This window comes from Hypomesus nipponensis, chromosome 24, assembly GCF_054491055.1.
Source record: "Hypomesus nipponensis isolate SF chromosome 24, ASM5449105v1, whole genome shotgun sequence".
Classification (NCBI taxonomy): Eukaryota; Metazoa; Chordata; class Actinopteri; order Osmeriformes; family Osmeridae; genus Hypomesus; species Hypomesus nipponensis.
In genome coordinates this window covers 2,840,001-2,856,070 of record NC_140384.1, presented here as the reverse complement: position 1 = coordinate 2,856,070, position 16,070 = coordinate 2,840,001, and the positions used below count along the sequence as shown (strand labels likewise).

The following is a 16,070-nucleotide window of genomic DNA, read 5'->3' as shown; positions in this document are numbered from 1 at the left end:
TACTTCCCAATCTGCAGATTAAATAGCTGTCGTCTCTGAAGTCCTTCCAGGCCCTAATGGCCTTTGTTGCTGGGAATAATCCACACATCCTCCCCCACATCCTGGGGTCTCTGGTGGCTTGAGACCCCGGCCTCACCCTCACCCTCTCCCCACCACTCTCACCTCCCTCCCCCCATTCCCCTCCCTTCATCTCCGTCCTAATCATTCCGTTCCACTGGTCTCGACCACCCTCCTTTTGTCGTGTGGTGCAGCCTTGCGGTTAAGTCTGGAGGCCAGCAGGACTGTACCACACGTATGGAGTAGGGGGGTGGTGACTGACGGATGCAATAGGACGATCCACAGATAGTTGTGACACAGCAGGTGTGACATAGCAGGCGTCGGAAGGAATTCTCTACGCCAGCTCTGTAATTTGGGAGCATGCAGAAGCTGACCGCCTGGCAGCTATCCACACACTAACGGCCGGTTTCCAATCTTACGTATTTTCACGGACCGCACACGTCACTTTTCAGCGCCATTTTTATGTACGACTGCATCTGACTCAGCCGCTGGGTTGTACCGCGATGTAAACAGCCATGAAAGTCGAGAAAAGATCCACTTTCGGGTAAGACGGGACACACATGACCAATCAGAACGCAGACGTTTCCACAGCTCCTGCACATTCGCCTATCGCTTATCTATATTTCAGCAGGCCCACCCTCTGCAGACAGATCCATGAAAAGATGCCGTAATGCAAACCAGCCGCAAGAAGGCACCCATATAGGAGACAGCTCCAAAAAACGTGTGCGGGCGCTTGTTTGACATCTGTTCAAAACAAGTATCACACGGAGATTCACCACAGATTTGGACCATTCAAAGGGGCCCGTCTCTCTTACATTCCACTTGTTGAAGCAACATGCCAGGCTCAGATCTAAGATGACCCTCTCGTCACCTTCTGTCCATTAGAACGTCTTCGACTCCCCGGCTCACACGTCATGACCGGGGTATGCATATTCAGTGATGACCTCATATCCTGTGGAACGTTGCCTCGCAGACAGAGGTCTGGCTCGGGAGGAAGGCGGAGAAGGAGGGAGGGGGGGAAGGAGAGAGGGGGGGGGAGAGGGGGGGGGAGAGCGAGAGAGAGAGAGAGAGAGAGAGAGAGAGAGAGAGAGAGAGAGAGAGAGAGAGAGAGAGAGAGAGAGAGAGAGAGAGAGAGACAGAGAGAGAGAGAGAGAGAGAGAGAGAGAGAGAGAGAGAGAGACAGAGAGAGAGAGAGAGAGAGAGAGAGAGAGAGAGAGAGCTGGCAGTCTGCTGGTAAGCCACACACACACTAGGACTCAGTCCATTGACCACCCTGCAGACAGTTTACTTTATCAACAACATAAAACATAAAAAGGTCTAGACATTTGTTCCTTTTCAGTAGATGTTACTTCCAATTCATACTTTTATCAGACGTTTAAATGAAGTAAGATGGGTTTCAACAATGGCTCCATTGTGATTACATTTCAAATGAATTCAAACCGTGACTTGGCTTGTTTTCTCCTAAAAATAAATAAATAGGAAAGTAGAAGGGAATACTGATATCATATGACTCATGTAAACATAACAGTTTCCCTGTAATCCATCCAAAAAGTGGTAAAGGAAGGCCTTAGCAGTTTGCTATGGAGAGAGAAGTAAGGGGAGGGTTGTGTTTGTGTGTGTGTGGGGAGGGGGGGGCATGACCAGTCAAACAAAATAGCAGCCCTCCAACCCAAGACTAAACAGACGCAAAGAGAAAAGTCAGGATTGTTGTCAAGAAAAAATAAAGAAAAGTCAGCATGTTCGAGAAAAGAGATCAAAAATGACATTAAAAGCAACAAAGAAAAACCCTCCCTCCTTCCGTCTCTCTGTCTATCCCACCGTCCACGAATCCCTACAGCCATCCCTTCCCTTAAGATCCCTCCCTCCCTTTCAGCCAGGACTCCAGGGCTCTTACCTGGCCATGCCCAGACTGGAGAAGCCTGCTGGGACGATAAGGAGGTCGATGCGGGGGAAGGGGTGGACTCCCAGAGTGCCGTGGGCGGCTGCCAGGCAACGGGGCAGCAGGGGGAGGAGAACCTTCCGGGCCTTCGGCAGCAGGGAGGGCGGAGCGAACACGCGGTGAGGGACCACCCACTGCCTCCAGGCAGACGGGTCGGTGAAACGGCAGGGATAGTCGCCATGGGAACAAGGGATGTTTTCATCACCCAGGCCAGGGCAATCGGTCACTGAGGGACTTTCATCCTCCAGGCCTGAGTAATTGAATGTAGAGTGCGGGCTAGTAGTCACTGGGCTGTACATGTCTGTTGGGGCGCTCGGTTCCCGACTGTGGGGTCGGAGGAGCAAAAATGATTCACGGTTAGTACTGTAGATTTAATGAATCGCCATGCGTGAGAATCTAATACTGAATGAATAGCATTTTCACTGCAACCATGGAAAGAAGAGGAAGGGAAATTATATCCATTCCTCATACATCACCGGGGAAAGCCACAGAAAACCTAAATATTGAAGTGCCGGCATTAAATCTCATTCATCCCAAATCCAATATCGTTAAATCCATTCAGCACTATAACGACGTGTTCCAGGACCCAGATATCCTCCAAGTTTCCATCCAGCCATTCACAGAGAATAAAGACCCTCCTTGTGGCGGGCTACGCCTGGGATGGAGGGCTGAGGTGAAGTCGAGGCCTGCGGATGACAAGGCCTCGCTGGAGCAGGACCAGGATGGGAGCGGAGACACACGGGAAAGCCCACAGGAGAGCTTCCAACACCCTCAGTCATCCCCTCACATGCAGCCACCAGCCTCGGGCCTCGACCAGTCCTCGACGCCATGACCTACCTGAATCCCACTGCTACTCTAGAAGGAGCTCCTACGTCCACAGCCCTTCTATGCACCCCACCTTCAGCCTCGAATAACATCCTTTCCTAACAGTCCTCCCTATCTCCTGAAGCAGGCCAAGAGAGGAGGGCTACAGACACGAAGAATAACAACATACCTGCCAGCCTGGACCGCCAAGGCCCCAGACCCGGCCCCAGAGCCAGCTCTGTCCTCCTCCTGCCCCCTTCTCTCCCCTTCCATGGAAAGATCTGGGCTGGCTTGCAGCCAGTGGCCCACAGCCAGGGTGAATGTGGAGGCAGGCATGGGCATGGTGACGTAGTATTCCCAGCTAGAGAAACCTGCAGAAAGAGTGTGGGGGGGCAGGGAGAAAGGGAGAAAAGGAGAGCGATGGAGGAAGGAAGCAAGGAAGGGGAACAAAAGGGAGAAAGAGGAATGACGTGAACCATGGGAACGCGGTGATATTACAGTAGCATCATGTGCAGTATCTTTAATCCACACTATGAGTATCCGTCCAACACTTACGGGTACAAAAAAAATGGTCAGATGGACTGCATTTATATGGCGCGTTTTTATACCTTGGCGGCACCCACAGCTCTTTTACAATTTTGCCTCTCATTCATTTACCTTTACCTTAGTCATTTAGCAGACGCTCTTATCCAGAGCGACTTACAGTAAGTGCAGGGACATTCCCCCGAGGCAAATAGGGTGAAGTGCCTTGCCCAAGGACACAACGGCATTTGGCACGGCCGGGAATCGAACTGGCGACCTTCAGATTACTAGCCCGATTCCCTAACCGCTCAGCCACCTGACTCATTCACCCATTCATACTCACACTCACACATATCGACGGCGGGGAGCCGCCGTGCAAGGCGCCGCTCTGCCCATCGGGAGCAACTTGGGGTTCAGAGTCTTACTCAAGGATACTTCGGCACATGGCCTGGGAGGAGTCAGGGATCGAACCACCAACCTTGCGATTAACAGACAACCCTCTCTACCCCCTGAGCCACAGCCGCCCCTTACTAACATTATACAATCACCCACCTGTCTTCTGGTTGGGGGTAGGAAGAGCCTGATTCTCTCCACTCAGCAGAACCGTACAATCCTGCGGGGCTTGAACTCTGGCCTGCCAGGTCGACATTGCAGCAGCAGGCTCCTGACAGGGGAAGAGGGCCCGGTTGTTGATCGGAGAACCGGCAGTGTAAACACACATCCTGGGAGATGTAAATGACACAGTCAGCGCACTGTAAAACACGTTTCGACATATTGTTTGCGAGATCTGCTAGCTAAAGATAGCTAAACATAGGCAAATGAGACAGTCGGGCAATTGTAGTTCAGCAGTAGCTGTCTATTGATGTCTGTAAGCGAGTTGGTGAGGTATTGGCAGAGTTCATTAGAGCTGGCTTGTTCTTGGAAAAACTAAAGTAGTGGCAAGCTAGGTTCAAATCATTAGGGGGCAAGCTAGTTTACAGGGCGCGGCTTCACGTTTAGCATTCCATTTTTGGCACAACTATAGAGTTTGGTAAATGGGTTTGGGACAGCCATCACATCAAAGGATTGGCTAGGGGGTAGTATAGGCATACCAGTGCAGCAGCTAGTTTACAAGTTACAACATGATTGACTTTTTATTTCACATCATTCTAAACTACCTTCCATAGACAAAAGTGGTGTCACGGCAACAACAGAATCACAGCCAAGCTGAAATGAAGTAGACAGCACTCCCTATTGTGCGAGTCTGCTTAACAGAACCAGTGGAACAGTTTAAGGCAGTGGTCTTCAACCCTGATCCTAAGGGCCCACTGTCCTGCACGTTCTAGATGTTTCCCTGGTCCAACACGCAGTATTAAATATGTTTTCAGGCTTCTGCAGAGCTTGATAACGACCCATTCATTTGAATCAGGTGTGATGGAGCAGGGAAACATCTAGAACATACAGGACAGGATCACCTATTCTAGAACATACAGGACAGGGGGCCCTGATGACCAGGGTTGGATTTATATCAATGGAAATCTACTCAACAGAGTGGGATATTTACAGTGTGATTTGATGTGCCAAAGGGCCAATTAAATCACTAAGTGAAGTGAGGAAATGTGGGCAATAGTTTGGGGGAATTTTGCATGGAAGTGCAGACCAAACCATATAATATTATGACTTTGACCCACCTGTGGTCCTGGTCTCTGGTCCACCTGACAGAACCCCCCTCTGGCTTGGTCTCATAGCTGATCCTTAGGGCCCTGGGGAACCCCTGGGGGCTCCCGGCCCCCCTCTTCCTCACCTGAAGACTCCAACGATCTGTATGGAATAGAAGGGGCCCCCCGCCCTGGTACGCAGGGGCTTGGCTGCACTGGGAGTATAAGTGCAGCTGGCGTCTCCACTGACGAGAGGGGAGGGCGATGAGTCTTTGAACCAGACCTGCTGGCTGGCTGTCTGTGCTGGCTGCTGACCCCTCAGGCCCGACTGCCTCAAGAAGACTGGACATATCAGGCACAGAGGAGACATCGACTTCCTCCACCTTTAAAACGACCAGGTCACAGCAGTCCAGCACTAACGTGAAGTCACCCTGGCTCGCGTTCTCCCAGCCGGAGTTGGTCTGTGACAGTTGAGCAGTTCCTTTTTTGGCGGTAGACACTGAAGTCAAGGGCGGGTTGATAGATCCAGTCCCACTCGTTTCAGCCGTCCCAGCCACGGTGCTGTTATCAGCTGTGGCTCCAACCTCAACTGTTGCTTCAGCTCCTGCCCCCCTAGAAGGTTCTAGAAACAACACCACACTTCCACGGATGAGCTGCTCTTGGAGGAGAACGGTCAGGTCCAGTGCGTAGTGCCTGACCAGCATGTGGTTCGTGTTGGCTCTGAGAGGCAGGTCGTCTCTGCCGGGGTCCAAATCCAGCTCCGGCTCCATGCCTTTGTTAGCAGTCAAAGGCCAAACACTGGTGGTTGGAGAGGAGGTAAACCTACGGATACAGACAAATAAGTTGTGCTATGTGGTGTGATTGTACTAGTCACGTACTAGCAAGAGTTACAACTTTGAAACTGCACTCGCCAATGTACGTTTTAAACTTAGTTGGTTGTCACATTCCGGTCCTCCTTCAAAAACAGACAAAAAAAGTTTTTTACAATCATATTTTCTCAAGTGTTTACGATCTGGCGCCTTAACCAAGCTCAAGCAAGCCTTGTATCCCAGAACTCACTTACATAACAGACCTTCTATACAACAGAGACTTTGCAATTCCATTATTTACCCTGCTTGGGGGCAGAGAGAGTGGCTTAGCATGACAAGCCTATAATTACAATTAAAAGGCAGAATTCCTCACAGGTCACTTGAAAAGAGAGTGAGCATGCATGTATGCTTGTTAATGTGTGGTCACATCTTTCTTCCACAGACAGTCAATCCATGATATGACAAGCTAATCCTACACAATCCCCATCGACACAATTTGAATTAAAATATAGGCATGGTATGATTTTGTTCTCACATGTCATGGTGTATCATTTGAACAGATTTTGCTTACAGTTTTTCTTTAGAAAAGTTCAAAATTATTATTAGGTTATCACAATGCTACCTGCACCAACGACAGACTTCAATACAGCACCTCCATCATTCAGATCCTACTTTGGCAATGTCATGGGTTTTTCATCCAAAAACTAAAGAGTCAACTTTCGAATTATATAGCCTATTTGAATATTGTTAAAAGTGTTAAAGTTGCACAGAACAGCTGTTGGTAAAGAACACTTATGGCTTTAGGGCTGTTACTATATAGGGAAGAGAAGACGCGAAAGCTTCTGAAAAGTCTTCATTTATACAGTAAAAATGAAAAAGTCACTTTAAAACGTGTTCAGACAAGCACAGTCATCAGTGAACTATGCTCAAAAGCTGCGCAGATATTACAGCTATCGTGCCCTAGCCGGACCAGGTGAATCCATATAAATTATCCTTCGTGACAGGATTTACTATCAGTACCTTCTTCAAATAAGTTGACATCATTCGTTTCAGGCTCAGACATTCTGGTTCTAAAGACCTCAAGCTGCCACAACCACTTAAGTGGTGGGTTGTACAGGTTGTAGGCTAACCCTCACCCACTTTGACTTCCTTTTAAAAGAGGGTAGATAAACTTGTTTGATCAAATAGTATAAACTTTCTTGACTCATTGCTGCAGGGGCTACACCCGTTTCATTACAGGACAGCAATGAAGTGAAGTGCCGACAGCGGTGTATTACAAAACACGTGACAAATTTGAATGGATGAATCATATGCGTGTGTTTTGTTGCAAAATATATAGTAAAATCTAATGCACGGTGCCTGTCACGCAACACAAAAACAACTTTACATCAAGAAAACGGTCTCGGCATGAAAGATTTCAGAACATTTCCTGTTAGTAGACTAACCTGATTCCAGTATGTTTACGACGCGCATTTATGTCGTCATCTTAAAGCGATTAGATATCGAATGTAGTTTATTTTTATTTTACAGGTGTAGTTCAGACAGAAAAGCACAAAGAAACTAAGTAGTAATTTCAATTTTATTGAGACAAATTGATTTTCAGAAGTAACAGATATTATCAATATAATCAGGCTGGCTAAGCAGCAAAAACAACCACCAAAACAAGTGGACATAAGTGTAATTGCTTCGAAACAAACATTTGGAGAATGGCAGTGTCTACACTGAGAATGGCAAGGAACGTCTAGATTTTAATACAAATATGGCCCTTGCAAAAAATAAAAACTTGAGTTGAGTTACCCAAGTTTACTGTACACTGTTAGCAATATAAAACTACAGATTCCAACAACAGAGATGTACACCAATAGTTTGTAACAGAACATCAAAGGAATAAAATGTGACTAAGTTGTCAATGCAATTATATTTTCTGTTAGTTTTACAAGGAATGTGACATCTACACATAGATTTAACAAAACAGAAGAGGTGTGAAATGAAAGTAAACATAACATTAACATAATATGAAATTGTATGAGTTTGGCACAGCATATGCATTCTACTGTGTTACTTGAGTTGATGATGTGTTCACAATGTGACTAACACCTAAAAATGGAAACATTTTGATTATTGCCAGCTACGTTGATATATTATCTAAAATATTTTCTACAAAAAAATCACAAAATAATTTCTCTCGACTTTGTAAACATTCTCGTTTTAATTTAGTAATGACTGTCTCTTAAACTGATGTAAATTTACACATGCCAGATGCATTTCTCAACTAAGTTATGTACCATGACTCTTTATATTCCAGCTCATATAAAAAACCTCATCATAAATTAACCTCTATTAGTATCTACACAGCCAAGGGTGCCTGACAGAGATACCAAGTCAGCCTCAAGTTAACAGGACATCATGTAATCAACTGGGTCATTACAGTGTTTGAGAGTAGACTACTGTGGACTTGCATTGCTGCTCTGACAGGCACACACACTCTAGAGACGGTAGCACAGAACACCGCCATTCAACCATTCAACAAGCCAGCTTCTTATAGTCATTGCTCCTTTTCTCAGAACACTTTTCTCAGAACACTGTGTGCACACAAAGAAAGCGTGCACACACACACACACACACACACACAATTAAGAGAGAGAGCGACTGTCCATACACAATACTGGCGCATGATCTAGTCCCTGTGCCTGCAAGACCACAAGTCCACAGCAGTATGCAGCCTCATGAGGGGCCTGTTGACAGTAACCATACAGCTCAATAGACTGGTCAACATGAAGGAGAACACAGGAATCAAGGTGAATAAGCACCCTTGTTAAGTCATTGCTGTGGTTCTGGGGACTCTTTTGTGCTTGGGCCAAAAAAATGAAACAGATGCAATCATCCAATGTTGGACTGATGGCTTCAACATGATTGTGAGCTGTCGTCTGTTGTGTGGTCCACAGAGCATGAGGCTTCTCGCGGCTTCTCCCTTTCGTCTCTCCTGCCCTCTACTTCTGTGACTCCGTCCCTTTTGCCTCTGCAGCATTCTGTGAGATGGGGTTCTGTCTCAGGAGCTCTCCTCTTGGTTTCGACGGAAACTCAGCCGTTTGATGGAATCCCTTCAGAGACGACAGGGGAAGGAAGGGAGAAGGGAAGTACGAGGGCGAGAGGGGGAAAGACGGAGAAAGACAAATAGCGAGAGGTAAATAAACATTGACGCTTTAGACTTTCTATGGATATGCTGCTCTAGCACAGACGACAGGAATACCAAGCACACGACCTGTCGGTAGCACCTGAAGCGGATCAAGAGGAAAACATGAATTGAAACCATTTGCCTGTTTACAGACTGATTGACAGGCCTTGGGATCCGACCTGTATAACGGTCAGCTTTATTTCAGATTTAAAAGCCAAAGAACATTTCTTGAAATGAATAATAAAACACAATACAAAACCATACCATAAATCAGTTGTCAAATGCGGCAATACACTCAAAACACAAATACACTACATATCAATGAAAACACGCAACAATAAAACGGGTAGGGACATCAAAGTAAACACGACGTACCTCCTAGCCCTGCCAAACTCCCTAGCCAGGGTGTTTACCTGTTCTCCAGGCGCGGTTTGATGATGGGCTTGTACAGCTCGGGGATCTTCCTCTCCAGCATGGGCCGGAGGTTCTCCCTGAGGCGGTTGTAGTTCTTCTTCAGCTCCTGCTGGTACTCCTTCTGGTCAAACGTGATCAGGTGTTTGTTCTTCTCCACAGCCTCGCCACACCTGCGGCGGCGGAGGGAGAGAAGCACCACCGGTAAACCCCTGCGCGGTGGCTGCCAAAGCCTCGAGGTGTGCGGGTGTGTTTGTGCGAGGGTTGCCTCCTGTGTGCAAGCGTCGGGTATCGAGTCTGTCTGCGCGCGTTGTTTTAACAGCATAAGGAGTCCAAATGGGACTGGCAGCAACAAAAGCCCATCAAATGTTGCGTGTGTTTTAGAAACACCAAAAATGACTTGGTAATTGGTGATTGGCTGCAGCACCAGAGAGCCAGACATGAAGGTCAGGTTTGGGGTACAACATTGACCTATCCCGACAGGCACCATGCCCCCCCCCCCCACACACACACACACACACACACACCCTCGTTGGATATGGAGAGATGTGGAACATTGCAACCACATGGTTCCGTTTATCTCTTTGCTCTAAATGAAACTAATATGGAAACTGTAATGTCATGTAATGGTATACGCTTTAAGCTTGAACCAGGGAGTTCTGCTCGTAGGAAAAAAAAAAAAAGAAAGAGAAAATAAACTCATTTTCCTTCTACTCCTTAAAATTAAGATCTGCGGATATTAAGGAAGCAAGCTGTCTCACGTCCAGGCCAAATCGTCAAGAAAGGTCGATGCACTGCAAACGAGCGCGCTTGTGCCAGCTTGCCTTGGATTATAGAAGAAAATAAACATTTAGGAAAATACAGTAAATATTTGCCGGCCTGCAGTCTGCTGGAATGTGACGCGAGGTTTCCAAAATGAAAGCCACCTTTTTTCGGAGGCAAACGACAGATTCCCACGCGAGACTCTCGCGTCTGGCTCTGCGTCTTCATATCCATGGCTTCATGGGTACTGACACTTGGTTTAGAGTATGTTTTGAATATTCAAAATGTAATGAAAGTCCCCCTGGGAACAATTACAAGCTTTGCTCTCCCGTGGAAATGAGAAACATCTGAGAGATATTAAGTTGAAAACATACCTCAGAGGAGGAAATAAGAAGCCACGTTTAGCTGGAACCTATCATCGTGTCACCTACAGCAGCTACTGCATGTCCTGCTGTTACATCGACGAATGGATCTTGGTTCTATAAACAATCAACACCTTTCTATTTCTCTGTCTCTTTTCATCAGATTCTTACTGTCGGTTTGTCTCTTACACTGTGTCTGTCTGTCTGTCGCTTACTGTCTGCCGCTTACTGTCTGTCGCTTACTGTCTGTCGCTTACTGTCTGTCGCTTACTGTCTGTCGCTTACTGTCTGTCGCTTACTGTCTGTCGCTTACTGTCTGTCGCTTACTGTCTGTATTTTACCATCTGCTCATGTGTGTTTCTCATCACAATGACTGACAAATTATTAGGTTGTTTATGAACATTCAACCGATATGGAAATGGTATTAGGGTCCACACATGGAAGAACAAATGGCACAAGCCACCACAAAAAAAAAAGAATCTAAAAAAAAAATCTATCGCACCACCTACCGAGTCACTGGCAGTCCCCGAAATGAAAACAATATAGCGCTCAAAGACACGAGGGTTCAAATGGAGAGTAAAACTGAGTCATTGTAAGAGAAAGAGCCTTAATGTGATGTGGTTCTGTGTGTGTATTTGGACGCATGTGAACGTGTGGTTGTGTGTGTGTGTGTGTGTGCGTGTACTTTTATGCGTGTGTTTATGTAGGCGCCGCGTCGCCACCGGCTGGGGGGGGGGGTTTGGCACCGTCCTCACCTCATGATGAACTCTTTGAAACACAGGCGCAGTTTGTTGTGGTGACGGAACAGCTTTGGGTCCGCCGGGATCTCATTCAGAAAGACCTGGGCCACCTCCAACGGCCCCTAAAGAGAGACGGAGAGAGAGGGACGAGGAGAGGGAGGAAGGGGGGGGGGGGTCGGAGGGAGAGGCAGAGAAAAGGAAGGAAATAGGACGAGAAAGCACAAGTGTGTCAAGGAGGGAGGGGGGGCAAGTGAGAGAGAGAAGGGAGCACGGGGGAGGGAGACGGGGAGGGGAGGGAGGGGGGAGGTGAAAAATCGCTCTTATTCAGCGGGGAGGAAACGGCCGGGCCCGGAGAACGGCCTAATGCATCGGAAACGGCAGGATGAAGAGCCAGAACATGAGGAAGAGATCAGACCAGAGTGGCCATGATTAGCCCGCTGCTCCGCTAATGTCACCGCTAACCCTGTATACGGCCCGCCATTTGGCCCCCATACGCCCCTAGGAGATCTTGTTATCCTAACTTCCATTCACATCGAAACCGCAACTCACTCACCGTGCTCCGTCATGACAGCCAGTCAGTAAACCAGCGCTGATTAGTTCTACTACAGCGGATGGCTGTGTCTGAACGTGGACAGGCGAATAGACAGCCAGGAACCAAACCAACCACTGATTACGCTCCGGAAGATTTGTTTATGGGAACTGTGAACGATGAACCTCGAGGTTGTGTAAACAGCCGTCAGGTTTGAGCGAGGCGATAGCTGTTTGATGAGACTAGGGGGTTATGTACTGTTGAGGGGGAGGGGGGCGGGGGGGGGGGGGGGGCGGGGCGGGGCAGGCTGGAAGGGCATCGTTACTCCAGCATTTAGCCTGGTCCTGCTGTCGGGAGCTGAGCGCCATCACATCAAAAGGAGGCTCCCCTCGCCATGTGGAGAGAGTAGACTTGAAAGGCGAAGCGGGGAATTAACGTTTTAACGGTGCCAGGAAGACGAGAGTGGGGCAGAGATGAAGTTATAGGACGAGATGAATGCTTTGATGTGACCCCTTCGCTCCCACCTGCGTGCTGAGATAACTAGGGAGACAGGAAATGTGGGGGCAAATAAATATAATGGGTGGCAGGGAATCTTCTAGATCGGTGAGGATGGGAAGCACAGGTCTGAATTGACTACACCTGCATCATAAACATGACATGACTTATAAAATAAAAACAGACAAACGTCAATCTTGTGAAAGTGAGTAGCTGCTGTCATCTGTTCCTCGTACACTGACACAAGGAGTTAGCCATTGTTGTACTTCAGAGGTGAAGTCGGCCATGTTGGCCGCGGCGCCTCGTTCTTATCAAAGCAGCACGGGCGGGGTTTGGCGTCGGCGGGGGAGGCGCCGTCGTACCTGGTTGACGGTGGCGCCCACGGCGCCCTGCAGGAGCATCTGCAGCATCTTGGCGTCGGGCTGTTCCCGGTGCGTGGCCACGGCCAGTTCCCTGGTCTTCTTCTGCATGTCCTCGATGGCCACCTCGATGGGCGTCAGGTCAAACTGAGGGAGCCAAAAACGGTTTTGAAGGTCATCGGTCTTCACTTTGGTCACAGGACCTTATTTTACCGACCGTCCCCAATGCTAGAACTCATCTTGGCCAAAGGGTTTTTATAGAGGCCTACCCTGTGCCATCGGCAAAAATGTCCCACCGATTGGTTTTAAGTCATTGATGAAACTTTTGAGACGGATTCAGATGACTGATAGGAGTCAGATGGCTTAGCGGTTAGGGAATCAGGCTAGTAATCTGAAGGTCGCCAGTTCGATTCCCGGCCATGCAATAATGACGTTGTGGCCTTGGGCAAGGCACTTCACCCTACTTGCCTCGGAGGGAATGTCCCTGTACTTACTGTAAATCGCTCTGGATAAGAGTTTCTGCTAAATGACGTAATATAAATGGGTTTCTTATCCTGTAAACATTTTGTAGAAAATAAAAAAAGTTGTTTTGTTCGTTTTTTCATTTATGCCTGTGACTTTTCGTTTATGTTGTCTGTTCGTAACTATCAAATACCTTGCTGCTGCCTATCTTGGCCAGAACGCTTTTGAGAAAAAGATTTGTAATCTCGAGGGCCTGTCCTGGTTAAATAAAGTTGAATAAAAAGGGAGGCCAAAAGGAGAGAGACGGTGACGGAAAAACAAACTAAAAATGAAGTCACCGGAAGGGGACGAGCACAAGGAGCGGATGAGGGAGCGAAGCCGGGCCGGTACCTCCTCTTTCTGGATGACGTTGATGCGGGTCTTGACGTAGGGGAAGGCGTGCATGGTGGTCAGGATGGTCTTCCTCTTGTACTGCTCGCTGAGCTCACCGCGCGGCCGCCCGCTCTTGGTGAAGGGCGTGGTGTACATGAATCGGCGCAGGTTGAAGTTCTTCTCGAAGTTGGTCAGGCGGTCCTTCATCTCGTAGTCGTCGAAGAAGGGCTCCACGTAGGTGATCTGGATATAGGCCTGGGCTCGGGCGACGAGGACGCACACACAGAACAGAGAAGGAGATCTCAATTTGATTGAACGTAGATGAAATCCGGGGATGTTTCTCAGTCCACATCGTGAAATGTGCAGCGCAATTCTATCGACTGATCATTTACAATAACAATAATTGATCGATAATGGCATAATTATCGATAAAACGTGCGTGGTGTGTAATGTGTAGGGGAGTTGTGAGTGTCAGTTCGCTGTACCTTGTTGGATTTGAGCTTGTTCTTGTCCACCGGTGTCGAGTCTTTGATCATCTCCAGGGCATCTCCAAAGCACTGGCTGTAGAAATTCTAGTTGAGCATGAAACACACAGAGAGGGGCTCCCATGTTAGTCTCTGGAGGGAAGCTCTGATCCTCTGCTTTACTTTGTTGTCTGTTCCTTTGTATTCTCCAGGCTTGTCCCCTTTACTTTGACCGACTTTACTTTGACTTTGTTTGGTCCCCACAAGGGTAGTTAAACAAGACCCCCACACACACACACACATACCTCCAGTCTATGGGATATCTCGGGCAGATGTGTGATCGCAGGCTCCTTGTAAACAAACTCCCTCTCATCCAGGTCACCGAACTTGGCCCCGTAGAATCCCACACGGAAGTAGGTCCCAAACATCCTCTTATGACCCTGAGGAAGGATGAAGGAGACAAAGAAGAAGAGAAAGAGAGTGGAGAAGGAAAAATAAGGGAACCAGAGTGTGGGAAGAGAAGAAGGAAGAAGAGCAGAGAACGACATAACAAAAACAGGAAGTTGGTGACAGAGGAAAGAGGATTGGGATAAGTAGTCTACAGGCGCAGAAAAGCAACCCGGACAACTTCTACTCCACCAAATATCAATTGCATTGAGTTGTCTTGAATGATGTGCATCAACAGCGTTAAGTGTTCCAGTACCTTCTGGATGATGTTGTCAAAGGCTCGCTGCAGCTTGTCGTGGGTGGAGGAGAGTTTACGGAAGTTTCTGTCCGCCTCTAGAATCGGTAGGATGATCTTATACACCTCATTCACTGCCTCGTACAGACCACCCTACAGACAAGACCCAATCGTCACACACAGACAGAGGGTTGGTGTACAGGCACTGTTGGTGCTTGGAAGGAAAAAAAAGTACATGGAGAAGCTCATGGTTGAGTCCAGTTACAGGGTCATTTGTAAATGTTAAAGGGTTTAAAGGTTAAAAATCAAGGGTAGGTAAAAAAATTAAAAAATTAAGAAGAAGGTATCTGCTGAGCTATCACCATCACCCTCCTCAACATCATCCCCTTTCCTCCTCCCCCTCCTCAACATCATCCCCTTTCCTCCTCCCCCTCCTCAACATCATCCCCTTTCCTCCTCCCCCTCCTCGTCATCCTTCCACTCCTCCTAACCCTCCTCCTTCCGCTCCTCCTAACCCTCCTCCTTCCGCTCCTCCTAACCCTCCTCCTTCCACTCCTCCTAACCCTCCCCCTTCCTCCTCCCCCTCCTCCTTCTCATCCTTCCTCTACTCCTAACCCTCCTCCTTCCGCTCCTCCTGACCCTCCTCCTTCCACTCCTCCTAACCCTCCCCCTTCCTCCTCCCCCTCCTCCTTCCCCTCCTCCTCCCCCTCCCCCTCCTCCTCCCCCTCTTGCTTCCACTCCTCCTCCCCCTCCTCCTCCTGACCCTCCTCCTGACCCTCCTCCTCCTCCCCCTCCTCCTCCTCCCCCTCCTCCTCCTCCCCCTCCTCCTCCCCCTCCCCCTCCCCCTCCCCCTCCCCCTCCTCCTCCCGCTCCTCCTTCCGCTCCTCCTCCCCCTCCTCCTTCCCCTCCTCCTCCCCCTCCCCCTCCTCCTCCTCCTTCCGCTCCTCCTCCCCCTCCTCCTCCCCCTCCTCCTCCCCCTCCTCCTCCCCCTCCTCCTCCCCCTCCTCCTCCCCCTCCTCCTTCCGCTCCCCTCTCCAGCTCCTTACGTTGCTGAACAGCTCGGCAGCCTGCTCCAGCAGTCCCACCAGGCCGCTCTCGGTGAAGTAGCGTCCCGAACACACCCCGTCCTCGTCCGGAGACAGGATGTCGTCCGACACCGCGGACTCCTCCAGCACGTTAGGGGAGATGTTCTACGGAGAGGAAGGCGTCAGGCGGGCAAGTAGACAGCAAGCCATCCAGTAAACCAGGCGGCCAGTCAGTCAGTCAGTCCCCCATTTCCACACCAATGAGATATATTCAAACTTACAGATGTAACAAAAGTGTGACACTTCCGGAAACGAGCTTTGAAAACACCGGTTAGTCTATGCGTGAGAGCTCCCCCCACTGGCCACATATCATATACTCACACGCGTGCATGTGAGGTACTCACCTGGAAGGTGACACTCCCCACGGGCAGGTACTTGTGGTCCTCCAGCATGCTGAGGTACTC

General features: G+C 48.8%; 2 protein-coding genes across 9 annotated transcripts in view; both read right to left on the bottom strand.

The window, feature by feature from the left end:
* The window catches only part of aopep (aminopeptidase O (putative)), a 54,393-nt gene extending 47,166 nt beyond the window's left edge, over positions 1-7,227 (bottom strand). For 3 of the 4 annotated variants that reach the window (XR_014742244.1, XM_084690255.1, XM_084690253.1), the window contains exons 1-5: positions 6,789-7,192; positions 4,993-5,781; positions 3,875-4,044; positions 2,991-3,171; positions 1,952-2,320 (exon numbers count right to left, since the gene is read on the bottom strand). Coding sequence is in view for 3 of the 4 variants with exons in the window: in XM_084690255.1 (XP_084546381.1) it covers positions 1,952-2,320; positions 2,991-3,171; positions 3,875-4,044; positions 4,993-5,729 (1,457 nt within the window). In the remaining variant the exon portion in view is untranslated. Of the gene's footprint in view, positions 1-1,951; positions 2,321-2,990; positions 3,172-3,874; positions 4,045-4,992; positions 5,782-6,788; positions 7,193-7,213 lie in introns of those variants that run through there. The other variant, XM_084690254.1, reaches the window with a different exon arrangement.
* A 106-nt stretch (positions 7,228-7,333) lies between these two features.
* Positions 7,334-16,070, bottom strand: part of dock8 (dedicator of cytokinesis 8) — a 44,800-nt gene continuing 36,063 nt past the window's right edge. For 4 of the 5 annotated variants that reach the window (XM_084690248.1, XM_084690251.1, XM_084690249.1 and 1 more), the window contains 10 exons: positions 16,011-16,070; positions 15,628-15,771; positions 14,603-14,734; positions 14,205-14,339; positions 13,921-14,007; positions 13,454-13,690; positions 12,605-12,748; positions 11,234-11,340; positions 9,357-9,527; positions 7,334-8,869 (listed from right to left, as the gene is read on the bottom strand). The exon at positions 16,011-16,070 is cut by the window's right edge and continues 133 nt beyond it. In XM_084690248.1, the coding sequence (XP_084546374.1) occupies positions 8,818-8,869; positions 9,357-9,527; positions 11,234-11,340; positions 12,605-12,748; positions 13,454-13,690; positions 13,921-14,007; positions 14,205-14,339; positions 14,603-14,734; positions 15,628-15,771; positions 16,011-16,070 (1,269 nt within the window). In that variant the 3' untranslated portion in view covers positions 7,334-8,817. Of the gene's footprint in view, positions 8,870-9,318; positions 9,528-11,233; positions 11,341-12,604; positions 12,749-13,453; positions 13,691-13,920; positions 14,008-14,204; positions 14,340-14,602; positions 14,735-15,627; positions 15,772-16,010 lie in introns of all 5 variants that reach the window. The other variant, XM_084690250.1, reaches the window with a different exon arrangement.